Source organism: Somniosus microcephalus, chromosome 2 (genome assembly GCF_052327205.1).
Source record: "Somniosus microcephalus isolate GS21.2 chromosome 2, FLI_Smic_1.0, whole genome shotgun sequence".
NCBI lineage: Eukaryota > Metazoa > Chordata > Chondrichthyes > Squaliformes > Somniosidae > Somniosus > Somniosus microcephalus.
In genome coordinates, this window is record NC_140988.1 from 332,790,876 (window position 1) to 332,805,244 (window position 14,369).

The 14,369-nt window shown below is 41.4% G+C and overlaps 1 protein-coding gene across 1 annotated transcript in view; it reads left to right on the forward strand.

The window, feature by feature from the left end:
• The window catches only part of dym (dymeclin), a 527,720-nt gene that overhangs the window by 350,163 nt on the left and 163,188 nt on the right, over window positions 1-14,369 (forward strand). Inside the window, exon 14 of the mRNA XM_085966565.1 lies at window positions 970-1,075. Coding sequence (XP_085822691.1) covers window positions 970-1,075 — 106 coding nt within the window. The remainder of the gene's footprint in view (window positions 1-969; window positions 1,076-14,369) is intronic.

Below are 14,369 nucleotides of genomic sequence, written 5' to 3' on the forward strand. Positions count from 1 at the left end.
GGCTATTTTACCACAGAGGGCATCACAGCAGCCCAACTCTCCTAATCCAGAATCCGTATGCATACTTTCAATCAGGAATGGGAGCCCCGACAAATTCTCTCTTCCTGCCTGCAGCGTGGAAGCCAGTTGCAGCACCCATAGCACTGCTGTGGCTGGGATCAGGAATTTTGACACAGATAGCCACAGCGGGCTAGGAATACTGCAATCGGAGCTGGGACCGTCCTGGTCTATTCGGTTAAATGTTTTACAGAGCAATGTATTTATCCACTAAGCAGTCAGGTAGTCTTGTCATTTACCTGCTTTATACTACACATCAGTGTGTGGGAATGAAAGCTAACTGACCAAATAGACAGTTGTGATGCTTTTGACATCCTCCAACCTAAATTGTGTAACAAAAATAATTCCTGGGTGGCAAGTAAATAACTGCAAATTAAAAAGGAAAGGAAAAATCTGTTCCATAGACCTACATGTGTGGTAAAATGAAAATAACTTTAGGAAAAAAATTAGGATCAGAAGGAAATAATTACACACAAGGGCCGCTTACTTTTTATAGATTCAATATAGGCCTGTGTAATCCCCAGGAAAAAGGATAAAGCAGCTTTAAAAGAAGCTAATTCCAGTGTTCCTTAGAAATTTGGCTTGAGGTTGGATGCGCTTGGATTACTGAATGTACATGTGTTTAGAAAAAATAAGTACAAATTTTACCCATCAAATGCCTTTCCAAATATTTTTTTTTAAAGCTGCCTTAGTTTTTTAAATGGTAGACTTCGAAAATAAGTAGGGGGCAATAATCTTCCATTTAAAATATCCTCCTCATTACAAATGTGGTTTAAATGTCTGCTGAATGCTGACGTTGTTAATAATAGATTGAAATGAAAATGAGATGCATTGCCATGTAATTTCTGTAGCAGATTTTCTTTTAATTATTACTCTCCTTTTTTCTCATCATTATTTTTGTCATGTTTTTAGCCTGTTTGCTTTACTATCGAAAAAGCACAACAAAGTCTTGGAGCAGGCCACACAGTCACTGAGGAGTCCTGTTGGTGCAGAGGAGAATTCTCCAATACCTGATTACGTAAGTCTTTAAAACTGACCTATATTTTGCATTTCACAAAACCCAGAGTTGCCACGTCTGTAATAAGATTGAAATTGTTTACGCTAAAAAGCAGCAATCCGGACCAACGTGAACTTTAGATGTACAGTTGAATTTACACGGAAAACTGTTTTAATATTACACAGTTAAAAAGTAGAAATACAAATGCTGACAATTTGAAATAAAAACTAAACTCATTGGTTCAGCATCTGAAAGAGAAAGATAGTGTGATGATTCAGCTGAGACCCTTCACCAGCACTGCCTAGACTTGTACCTTAATGGCTAACTCGCCTTTTGCTTTCAGATGCTGAACAATCTGTAGTGTATTTCAAGCATTTGGTGTTACTTAAGAACATAAGAAATAGGAGCAGGAGTAGGCCATTCGGCCTTTCAAACCTGCTCTGCCATTCAATGAGATCATGGCTGATCTTCTGCCTCAACTCCATTCACCGGCCCTATCGCCATATCCCTTGATGCCCTTACTAGTCAGAAGTCTGTCGACTTCTGTTTTGAATATACCCAATGACTGAGGCTCCACAGCCCTCTGGGGTAGAGAATTCCAAAGATTCACCACCCTCTGTGTGAAGAAATTTCTTCTCATCTCAGTCCTGAATGGCCTACCCTTTATCCTGAGGCTGTGGCCCCTGGTTCCAGACTCCTCAGCCAAGGGAAACATTCTCCCAGCATCCATCCTATCAAGCCCTGTAATAATTTTGTATGCTTCAATGAGATCCCCTCTCATTCTTCTGAATTCAAGAGAATACAGGCCTAGTTTACTCAATCTCTTCTCATATGACAGTCCCGCCATCCCAGGAATCAATCTCGTGAACCTTCGTTGCACTCCCTCTATGGCAAGTATATCCTTCCTTAGGTAAGGAGACCAAAATTGTACACGGTACTCCAGGTGTGGTCTCACCAAGGCCCTATATAATTGGAGTAAGACTCCTTTACTCCTGTACTCAAATCCTCTTGTAATGAAGACCAGCTTCTCATGTTACAGTATTGTGTTGGTTCATCAAACTAGCTATTGTATCAAAAGCCAGATTATCGGGTCTTTGCTCCACATTGTACTATAACAAATGAGCACAAAAAAGGGAACTGAATACATGGTAAAGCCATGGGATGGTACTTCTCCATGGAACACATTTGGTTTTCTTTAATTTTATATATTTTAATTTACAGGTTCTTAGCTAGAGCCCTGTGTGACCATTTTCTACTTAACAGATAGGAAAGAACATATTGGAGTGACACAAGAGCATAGGAATTTTTAGATAACATGCATTTTAACAGTTAAACCCATGGATCTGCCATCTCTCAGTATCCCTCAATCTCTTGTCTCTACAGAAATATATCTGGTTAGCGCTTGAGCCCATTTATATTGGCCTTTCCGGTAAATTATTCCACAATTCAACAATTATCCCTTTTGTGATTTTAAAAATAAATCTTCATCTTTCCACCTTACTCTTAACTTCCTAACTCATGTGCAGCATGCCAGTTGAGAATCATTGTTATCTGTATATTCAGTCTCGGAAAGCACACACATGTAGCTTCCCCATCTCCATCTTTACTGAGTGTTAGTAAATATTTAGTAGAGACACAGGGGGGGCATACACAAAGCGAGAAATCTTCAAATCACAATACAGTCAGAGCAATTTACATGCATATCAGTTTGCCAAGCAAAAGGCTACAGGCAAATGGGAACTTTCACTCTGTTCCCAAGACTGCCGTATTATCCATGTCAAAAGTTACTTGTGGATGAGGAAGGCCATTAGACCCATCCTAACTCATCCATCCAGAACAACTCTGTACTCTCCTATTGCTACATTTAATTGTTTCTCAAATGTTTCCAGTATTTTTGCCTCCACCACTCTGCCTGGAAGTCCATTCCACGTATTGTCACTTCCTACATGGTGAAGAACTTCCTGTAATCAGTCCGAAAGTTACCTCCTACAAGTTTGAACCTGTGTCCCCTTGTCCTATTCCCACCATTTAAGTTAAAGTAGTATTACAGGTTTACCTTTCCTATACCAATTACTATCTCCTATCTCGTGTACCTTTTTTCCAGGCTGAAAAGCCCAGGTCCCTCCGGTCTTTCCTCATAAATCATACCCTAACACTAGGGATCAGCATCGTTGCTCTTTTCTGCGCTGCCTCCACTCTTGTTTCTTAGAGACCAGATCAGGATACGTGCGGTCTGAACATAACACTGCAGTTTGATCACAACTTCCTATGACTTGTATTCCACTGTTAGTGGCCATGGCAGGGATTCATCACTGATCTTCCTCTCTCTTGCTGTCCAGTGAAAAGAACCAAGAGGAAATTATTGGGAGGTGGGACTACCCCAACATTGATTTGAGAAAACCCTGTTAACTATCATGACATACTAGTTTTACAGGTTTTTTTTTTAGTCACACTCGAGATGGTATCCGGCCTCCTTTCACAGGTGAGAAGCAACACTGTGTTCTGGAAACTGACGTTAGCAAAGAGCAGTCTGAGCAGAGTAGCAGAGGGCAAGCTGTTTACTCGCATGCCAATTAGAAAGATTATATTGCAAGTGATACAACTTGGTTTGGGAATTTATACGGCTTGTGCACAAACAGGATTTGTATATAAGCATGTTGCACACAAGTGGTTTCAATATATTTGTAAAAGTAACATTTATTGAAACTTACTGAAACTTATAAAATTCTAACAGGACTAGACAGGCTAGATGCAGGAAAGATGTTCCCAGTGGCCAGGGAGTCCAGAACCAGGGGTCACAGTCTAAGGATAAGGGGTAAGCCATTTAGGACAGAGATGAGGAGGAATTTCTTTACCCAGAGAGTGGTGAACATGTGGAATTCTGTACCACAGAAGGCAGTTGAGGCCAATTCATTAAATATATTCAAGAAGGAGTTAGATATATTTCTTAAGGCTAAAGGGATCAAGGGATATGGAGAGAAGGCAGGGACAGGGTACTGAATTTGGATGATCAGCCATGATCGCATTGAATGGCGGAGCAGGCTCGAGGGGCCGAATGGCCTACTCCTGCTCCTATCTTCTATGTTTATGCTGATTCATATTAGCAATCCTGCTGAAGGCAAAATGTTTGTTCCCAATGTGGCCAGATGCAAAGCGCTGCCAACAATAAACATTAATGAGTGGCTATGTGGGCTTTCAACCTACCTGTGCAGGCACGGTGTGTAGTTGTGTTTCTCAATTTTCTCTCCTCTGCTCCAGCCTAGAAAACAGTTACATCGGCAGCTCCAATAACTGCGTGAATGCCCATTTTTCACGTGTGAGCTCTGACAGTAAGTGTTGGAAGTCTGTTCAACTGTAGAGGGCATCGCAGCCATGTCATTCTTGTCCTTGACCAGCATTCACACATCTGCACTACCAGCAGGTACCACTTGGCTAATTCTGACCTTTCCGTACTCTAGACGTACTAAGGCCAATTGTAGAAATCAATTCTTGCCCTGGCTGAGGTCAGCTAACTCAGCACAAACAAGGAATTGAACCTGAAGTTTTATGGTCTGCATAATTTATGACCACACCACACACGGCATTTATCCACTAAGCCATGGGAGGGAGCACCGTCGCCCAGTATAAGCCTATAGTATTCTGTAGGGGTTTTTAAAGAAAGTCTGCAGCATTTCCCCACAATTAAAATAATGGGGAGAGTACTAACTGCTTATTGAGCACTAGAGATTATTTCTATAACTCAAGGCCAAATATTTTAATACTCGGTTCAGAAAATTATAGTCATTGTTTTAGTTTATTATGCATTTTGGTTACAGTCACTGAATTAGTATGAAATTAGGGAAGCCTTTTCATTTTATCCCAAGACCTCTTTTGTTCAGTCACATAAAATGCTGTAGTTTGAGGATGTAATTGTAGCCAATTCAAAAAGAAATTAACTTTTTAAAAAAGTCATATTCAAACATATTCCCTTTATTCCCTATGCAGCAAAATGGAAGGGTGTGGCAGAATTTATAAAGCATTGTCCAGCCATTCATTTTTTCTTTCTTTGTATTAAATAGATGAAAAGGGATAAATTGACTTCTAACCAAACATCACAGGTGACTTCCTCTCCTCCAACAAAAGTTTCTTGCTCAGGAGACCAGAATCCTGTTACAAAGCAGTTACCTGCTTGCACGCATCCAAAAACATGGAGTTAACCATAGGCACTGAATATTTATGGAGGGTTGGCATCGCAAGCAATCCTGTCCTCACCCAAAATCCAGACGTATCTGCACACATTTCATTAGGGGCCACTGGATAGTAATCATGTGTAGGGACCTTGGCTAATTGCCTTTCCTCTCCTCCTCGTCCAGAGACAGTGTGACTAATTGCGTTGCCCCTCCCGCCACTTTGGTGAAATCAACTAGCTCAGCACAGAGCAAGGATTGTTTTACCATATTTTAATCTAGTTTTGTGTGTGAGTTCCTCTTTTTGAACATTGGCTTTCTTTCACAGAGACATACAGGGAAGTGTGAGGTTATAAATGGTGACACCATCTCACAATACGTGTTTGTGTCCTTTTGGAATATTTGCTTAGTTTTCAAAATAAGCAACTGTGCAATTTATGTGAAACTCGCAAAACTAATGTCTGCAAATTCCTAAAGTAGAATTTAAGACACATAAAAATGAAAACGTTTCTCAATTGTCATGTCAGAATTAAAGCAAAGTAATTGTAATGCTTGTTTTGATCAATAAATTTTCCTGCAATCTTCAGTGCTGACTTAGCACCTGAAATTGCTTTACTAGGAGGGAACTGGGTGAATGATTCCTTTTCACCTGTGGTGAACGTAGTCTAGACTGATTTAATGAAGTCTCCTCTCTCTGACGCCTGTAAGTGAAATTAGTTTGGACCAGTCTCAACCTAACTTCTGGTTTGGGTGAGTCCATGACACTACTGCCCATTATTTAACATGCTCACTAAGGTCATAAGACACTAGTTTGAGAAACAAAAATGTCACAATAATGTGGAATTACAAGAGAAATGCAGGGAACAGCACCAACCACTGTACATGGCCTTCTTTGATCTCACAAAGGCCTTCGACACTGTCAACCGTGAGGGATTATGGAGTGTCCTCCTCAAATTCGGCTGCCCTCAAAAGTTTGTCACCATCCTCCGCCTGCTTCACGACGACATGCAAGCCGTGATCCTGACCAACGGTTCCACCACAGACCCAATTCACGTACAGACCGGGGTCAAGCAAGGCTGTGTCATCGCACCAACGCTGTTCTCAATCTTCCTTGCTGCAATGCTCCATCTCGCCCTCAGTAAGCTCCCCACTGAAGTGGAGCTAATTTACAGAACAAACGGGAAACTATTCAACCTCCGTCGCCTCCAGTCCAGATCTACGGTCGTCCCATCCTCTGTAGTCGAATTACAGTATGCAGATGACGCTTGCGTCTGCGCTCACTTGGAGGTCGAACTCTAAACCATCGTCAACACCTTCACCGAAGCGTACGAGAGCATGGGCCTTACACTAAACATCCGTAAGACAAAGGTCCTCTACCAACCTGCCCCCGCCACACAATACTGCCCCCCGATTATCAAAATCCACGACATGGCCTTGGACAACGTGGACCACTTTCCATACCTCGGGAGCCTACTGTCAACAAGGGCAGATGTCGACGACGAAGTCCAACACCGCCTTCAGTGTGCCAGTGCAGCCTTCGGTCGCCTGAGGAAGAGAGTGTTTGAAGACCAGGACCTCAAACCCGGCACTAAGCTCATGGTCTACAGAGCAGCAGTGATACCCGCCCTGCTGTATGCCTCAGAGACATGAACCATGTACAGCAGGCACCTCAAAGCACGAGAGGTACCACCAACACTGCCTCCGCAAGATTCTGCAAATCCACTGGCAGGACAGGCGCACCAACATCCCCAGCATCGAAGCTTTGACCACGCTCAATCAACTCCGATGGACGGGTCACATTGTCCACATGCCCGATACGAGACTCCCAAAACAAGTGCTCTACTCGGAGCTCCGGCACGGCAAGAGAGCCCCAGGTGGACAGAGGAAACGCTTCAAGGACACCCTCAAAATCTCCTTAAAAAAGTGTAACATCCCCACCGACACATGGGTATCCCTGGCCCAAGACCGCACAAAGTGGATGAGAAGCATCCAAGAAGGCGCCGAACACCTCGAGCCTCTTCACCGGGAGCAAGCGGAAGCCAAGCGCAAGGAGCGCACGTCAACCCAAGCACCCAACCCACCCGCCCCTTCAACCACCGTCTGCCCCACCTGTGACAGAGACTGTAGGACCCGCATTGGACTCATCGGTCACCTGCAAACTCATTTTTAATGTGGAAGCAAGTCATCCTCAGTTCCGAGGGACTGCCTAAGAAGAGAAGACTGCCCATTATTTAGCATGTTCACTAAGGTCATAAGACACTAGTTTGAGAAACAAAAATGTCACAATAATGCAGCAGAAAGTACTCTTCTGAGCTTGAGGTTAAGTCACATTGTTGAGGCAGTGCAAAGAAAAAGACTTGCATTTATATAGTGCCTTTCACAACCTCAGGACGTCCCAAAGCGTTTTACAGCCAATTAAGTACTTTTTTTGAAGTGTAGTCACTGTTGTAATGTAGGAAATGCAGCAGCCAATTTGAGCACGCAAGCTCTCACAAACAGCAGTGTGATAATGACCAGACCATCTGTTTTAGTGATGGTGGTTGAGAGATAAATGTTGGCCAGGACACCGGGGAGCATTCTCCTGCTCTTGTGTGAAATAGTGCAGTGGGATCTCTTACCTGAGAGAGCAGACGGGGCCTCGGTTTAACGTCTCATCCAAAAGTCGGCACCTCCGACAGTGCAGCACTTCCTCAGTATTGTAGGACTGAAAATACACTGTTGTCTCAAATAATGATACATGACATACAAGTGCTTCAGGCTACTGTTGGATGCCAAATTGGAAAAGTGTCCTAATCACCAGCACTGACTTCTCACCTTGAGCATAAAAGTTTAGGGACTGGGTGGTACAGTGAATTAGACATTGGCCTCTCGCATTTAGTACCTGGATATGATCCCAGCCCAGACTGATTGAAAGAAAGTTTCATGTCTCTGTTGGCTGTCGAGTTACAGCGAGTCTAGAGCACAGAAACAGACCAGTTGAGCCGGTGTTTATGCTTCACACGAGTCTCCTCCCACCCCTCTTCATCTAACCCAATCAGCATACCCTTCTATTCCTTTCTCCCTCATGTGCTTATCTAGCTTCCCCTTATATGCATCTATTCTATTGGCTTCAGCTACTCCACATTTTACCACTCTTTGGAAAAGAAGTTTCTCCTGAATTCCCTATTGGATTTATTAGTAACTATCTTATATTTATGGCCTCTAGCTTTGATCTCCCCCACAAGTGGAAATATTTTCTCCACGTCTACCCTATCAAACCCTTTCATTATCTTGACGACCTCTATCATGTCCTACATGAAATAAGTTTTAGCAGCCTGCCAGTATAAATCTGTCAGTAATTTAGCTAAAGTTGGTAGTTTCACTCAGAGCACAGTGATGGCTGGCGTAGAGATGGAAATGCCACACAGGTGCAGTGCAAGGTGCTGTTCTGAGGCTGGGGTTCAAGGCACACTGTTGAAGCAGAGTAGAGGGAGTTATATTCTACATTTCTCCTCTGCTGGACCTGGTCTAGGAATGCTCATACTGACACGGTGCATCCAGCTTAAACATAAAAATTGGGAAAAATTTCAATTTGAATAGATTTTAATCAAACCTAGTAAATTACTTCCTCTCATCAAACAGTGGAATGTTTTTGGAAATAAGAACAATACTCAGCAGCTTGAAAATGCTTAATCCACTTTTATCTATGGTAACCTCCTCGCGGTGATCACTAGTGTACAAGAAAGGGGCGATTTTCAAGATTTGCACATTCCGTTGTAACTTAAATTTTTGTAACTTCTATTATTTGAGACAACAGTGTATTTTCAGTCCTAATTTTTTAACCAGCTGTCGGGTCATAATAACAATAAAATGTACAAAATTTACCAAAGAATAAGGTTTTAATGAAAAATTATGCTAAGTCAGATATGTGTACTCTATGAATTCTATAGCATTATTAGTTATATTTGAAAAATATATTTTTGCATTTGCAATCAAGCCTCTGATACAGATGGGGAAGGAGTCTGATTTAATTCTAGTTTGTGCTCAATGGGCTGATCTCAGTTGAGGTAGTGGCACTACAATTGCCAATTGGAGATTAAGCGATGATCTGATTGAGGTGTTTAAAATAATGAAGGGAATTGACTGGGTGGATAGGAAACAGCTTTTTCCTCTAGTAGGTGAGTCCAGAACAAAGAGACAAAATAGAATTGGAGCTAAACATGTTAAAAGCAAATTAAGAAAAAAATTCTTCACACTAGCATTGTATCCTAGAAGGGCATAGATGCAGAATCAATTATGTTTAAAAGGTAGATACTTGGAAAGTAAGAGTATTATGAAATATGGAGAAAAGATGGAAATTGAAATTAAGATAGTTGAAATAGATAACAAAATGGCTTGATGGGTCAAATGACCTATTCCTTTTCCTATGGTCCCAGCATCCCAGACTAGAAAGTGGAAAAAATAGTTGAGGTGCGTACTCTTGGTAACTATACAGTGACCCTCGATGAAAAGTGCATGTGTGTGGATATTGGGGGAGGACAGGATCTGACTTGCTGTGATGCTTCTTCACTCTTAAATGGTCTGTTTTAGACTCTTGCATGAAGAATGGCTCTTGGAACCAGTGGAACTGCACTCCTGAACATGTTGGTGCTTTAAGCAGAGGAGAAAATTGAACAGAGGAGGAATAAATGTTAGGTGACAGGGTCACTGGAGTTGCAATACAGAGTGGAAAGATGCAGGTTAGGTTTGTCTGGTTTTAGCTGTGTTGGTGTGGGGAGATGCTGAGCAAAGGCCAGGCATCTTCCTCCAAGATCAGATGAATTTTAATTCAGGTGTGCTCATGCACCAGCTGTGAGCTAAATCAACAGTGGTCTTGGAGTAGACTGCCTGTAATGCATCAGACACCTAAATGGCCATTCTTCATGTCTGAGTCAAGTTTGCGGAGTGTCAGAAGCCTATTCAGGAGAGAAGGGCACCATTACATTCTTTGAGTGCTACGGCCAATTGTAGTAACCCTACTATTGCCCCACTGAAATGGCCTAGTGAGACACTCGGTTGTATAAAATTTATACAATTAAACTTATAAAATTCTATATTAAAATTAAACTTATAAAATTCTAACAGGACTAGACAGACTGGATGCAGGAAGGATGTTCCCGATGGCTGGGGAGTCCAGAACCAGGGGTCACAGTCTAAGGATAAGGGGTAAGCCATTTAGGACAGAGATGAGGAGGAATTTCTTCACCCAGAGAGTGGTGAACCTGTGGAATTCTCTACCACAGAAGGCAGTTGAGGCCAATTCATTAAATATATTCAAGAAGGAGTTAGATATATTTCTTAAGGCTAAAGGGATCAAGGGATATGGGGAGAAGGCAGGGACCGGGTACTGAATTTGGATGATCAGCCATGATCTCATTGAATAGCGGAGCAGGCTCGAGGGGCCGAATGGCCTACTCCTGCTCCTATCTTCTATGTATCTATAAGGCAGCTCTCCACCACCTTCTCAAGGGCAATTAGGGATGGACAACAAATGCTGGTATTGCCAGCAACACCCACATCCCGTGAATGAATTTTTAAAAATTGGAAATCAGCTGACTCATTACAGAACAAAGGTTGAACCTGGGATCCTCATCATACCTTTTTTGGTAAGGGGTGAATTTACATCTCGGGTGTGTGTAATTATAGTTTTGAATTATAGCTGAAGCAGGAAATCGGAAATTTATCAGCTTTTTTTCTTTAAAGAAAAGTAGCATTGAAAGCCAAGCTGTACTTAGCTTTTTAGTTAGTGTGAGTGATTGCTGAATGGGTGCATTTTTGATGGAATGACTTCCTGCAGTCTAGCTAGAGCAAAACATGAATGAATAGGAAAAACAGCAGGCGCCTACGTTTTTACCACCGTGCCGAGCTGTGGGCCATGCCAGGCATTGGACAAAAAATGTATTTTGTAATGAATACTAAGATAAATAATATAGTGAGCTTTTCAAAAAATGACTGACTTGCACAGTGAAGGTAATAGTCTGTGAGAGAAATGTCCTTAATGGTTAGAATGGGGGGGGGAAATCTGTTTTAACAAGACTTGTTCTGTTCTATATAAAATTTAGTCTAAAGTGCAGACTCTGCAATGCAATGAGTCAATTTTCTAATGTTTACATATACCTTCCATTCTTATTAATTCACCTGCATGTTGCAATTACAAAACTTTAGGTGAGGGGTGAAAAGTTTGGCACGTGCATTGATGCATGAAAAATGGGACTGCAATGGCTGTTTCAGTCGCATAGGGGTTAAGATGTTTCATCCCCATATGCAAAAATTCAAATAAGCTACTTGACTTGGATTGGAGTCCAAGTGATTCAATTCTTGAACAAAACACTTGTCTTGGTGAAAAATTGGCAATACTTAAAAATATACTATTCAGAAAAGCATGCCTTCTCCAGACATAAGATTGCAACACTTGGACAGTCCAGGAGAACCCTACACAGCTAATGGCCCTGATTTCACAAGTGCCATTGCCAATAAAGTAGAGGATGTTGTGGGAGAGCTGGCCTCTGCAGCTTTAACTGTCACCTTTTAGGCAGTGCAGTGTGTTGGTGGCTCCAATATGAAGTAGTGGGATGCAGGCTCACTTCACAGATCTACCAAACATAGCAGTCTCATAATTAGCCATATCTTCAGGGGAGACACTAGGTACTACCCACAGGAAAGGAGAAAAAATGAGAAGGCAGACCTGGTCAATGCTTTAAAAATTGCACTGGGTGAGATCTATGGTTGGGGCAGGGGATTAATCTAAGGAAGGCAAAAAAAAGGGTTAGAAACACATTTTTATTTTAAATATATAAATAAAGAGGGTAAAGTTTTTTTGCATTGGACAAAATGTATTTTGTAATGAATACTAAGATAAATAATATAGTGAGCTTTTTAAAAAATGACTGACTTGCACAGCGAATGTAATAGTCTGTGAGAGAAATGTCCTTAATGGTTAGAATGGGGGGGGGGTGGAATGTTTTAATAAGACTTCTGTTCTTGATAAAATTTAGTCCAAAGTGCAGACTCAGTGCAATGTAATGAAGAGTAAATTTTATAATTTCTACATCTACTTTGCATTCTTATTCATTCACCTGAATGTTACAATTAGAAAGCTTTAGGGTGGGGGGTGAAAAGCGTGGCATATGCATTGATAGATGAAAAATGGAGACTATGCAGTGGCTGTTTCAGTCGCTTTTTCTACATGGTTTTTTACATTTTGTTTTCACCTGAATTATAAACTGGGTAGCTCAGTTGCCTGAGCACTGGGGAAGAGAGACCTGAGTTTGAATCCCATCAGGATTCACTCACCTTTTTATCATCCGAGGTTAATAAAATGAGAATCGTATCTTAGGATGTGGGGAGTGATCATGAAGTAGTACTTGCCATGCTGTCAGAAGTACTCGAACCCTGGTTGTTGACAGTAGAAACAGAGATCCGAACTGCTTTAAACTACTATCACGTGGCAATGAGATGTTGCTCTCTAACTAAGTATAAGTGGAATATGCAATACAGTTCACATGGAATAAATTGCATTTGCACTGTTCCCTTGTGCATATCCACTCTCCTTCCATGAGATGAGACACATGACGAGTGCAGAGCACCCTGCCTTATGTACAGTGCAAGGAGAGGCAACAGAGTAATACATTCAGAATGGTTAAGCACTTGACTGACTAAAGCTAGTGGTTAAAGACTGAAGTTACCAGTTTAATGTCTCGCCAGTGCAAAAAGAAAACTTGACATTGCGTGCCTTGCCCTGCAGTAAATAGAGTTCCTGTTGGCTGAGTATCAAGCAGGATCATTAATAAACTCTAGTCAGGATGTGGGGATCTATGGGGCATACAAGATGATGCCATTACAATTAAGCTACAAAATAAGTGCAAACATCTAGTGAGGCGTGTTTCTGCAATTCCCATTCACCTTCTCTGCATTTTCTCAGATTCTTTGACTTGTTCTGATGAGGTCATAACCCACAGAATTAAGCTCACGTGGTTTATGAGCAACAGCAGTGCTGATGTACTGTCTTAAACTCACTGTCAAAAAATCATCAGTGTTTAGCTATTAAACAACGATTAATTTGGAAACCAAACTTCATTAGGAGTGTTTTACATACAGGCAGGAAAAATTAACAGTCAGAGTATTGATTTTAACTGTTTGTAAGCAAACAGTGGGCATCCACTTTGCTAGCAGAGGTGAGGAAAAACAAGGTTTCCAGGAAGCTGAAGTGCTGCCGCTGAACTCTGAATTGCTAACTCTTGTGCACAATTGACCGTAATCTCATTTTTTATTTGAACTTTAGAAGCCAGGGTTTACCTACTCCAGGTATATCAGGCATCTGATTTCAACGGTCAACAGTTAAGTTATAATCCCTATTCTCTTTGAAGGAACAATACATTTTTACATTAAAAAAAAGAGGATAATACTGCACCCATTGTTCCACTTCGTCCCCCTTTATTTTAAGATAAAAATACTTGCTCTATTGCTAATGCCACCGGGATACATTGATGTGCCCAGTGTTGTGAGCAAGCTGAATTTAATCAATACTCATTAATTCACAGCACTTAAGCAATCTTGTCATGTCAACTTTGTGTAATTTATTTACCTTCCTTGCACAGTTGGGCCAACTGTCCTGATTATGTCATCAACATTCACTATTTAAACAAAATTATATATTAATGTAAGATTTTATGTAGGTTTTTTTTTTAAGAGTAGCCACCGACCCCCTCAAGGCTGTGATTTCTGAACATTCCTGACTACCTGTAGCGTAACCCCCATTGCACGGGCTGCCCGTGGGATAGACAGATGCACTATGCTTGCCATAGTGTTTGTCATCCCGGTGGCATTAGCAATAGAGCAAGTATTTTTATCTTAAAATAAAGGGGGACGAAGTGGAACAATGGGTGCAGTATTATCCTCTTTTTTTTAATGTAAAAATGTATTGTTCCTTCAAAGAGAATAGGGATTATAACTTAACTGTTGACCGTTGAAATCAGATGCCTGATATACCTGGAGTAGGTAAACCCTGGCTTCTAAAGTTCAAATAAAAAATGAGATTACGGTCAATTGTGCACAAGAGTTAGCAATTCAGAGTTCAGCGGCAGCACTTCAGCTTCCTGGAAACCTTGTTTTTCCTCACCTCTGCTAGCAAA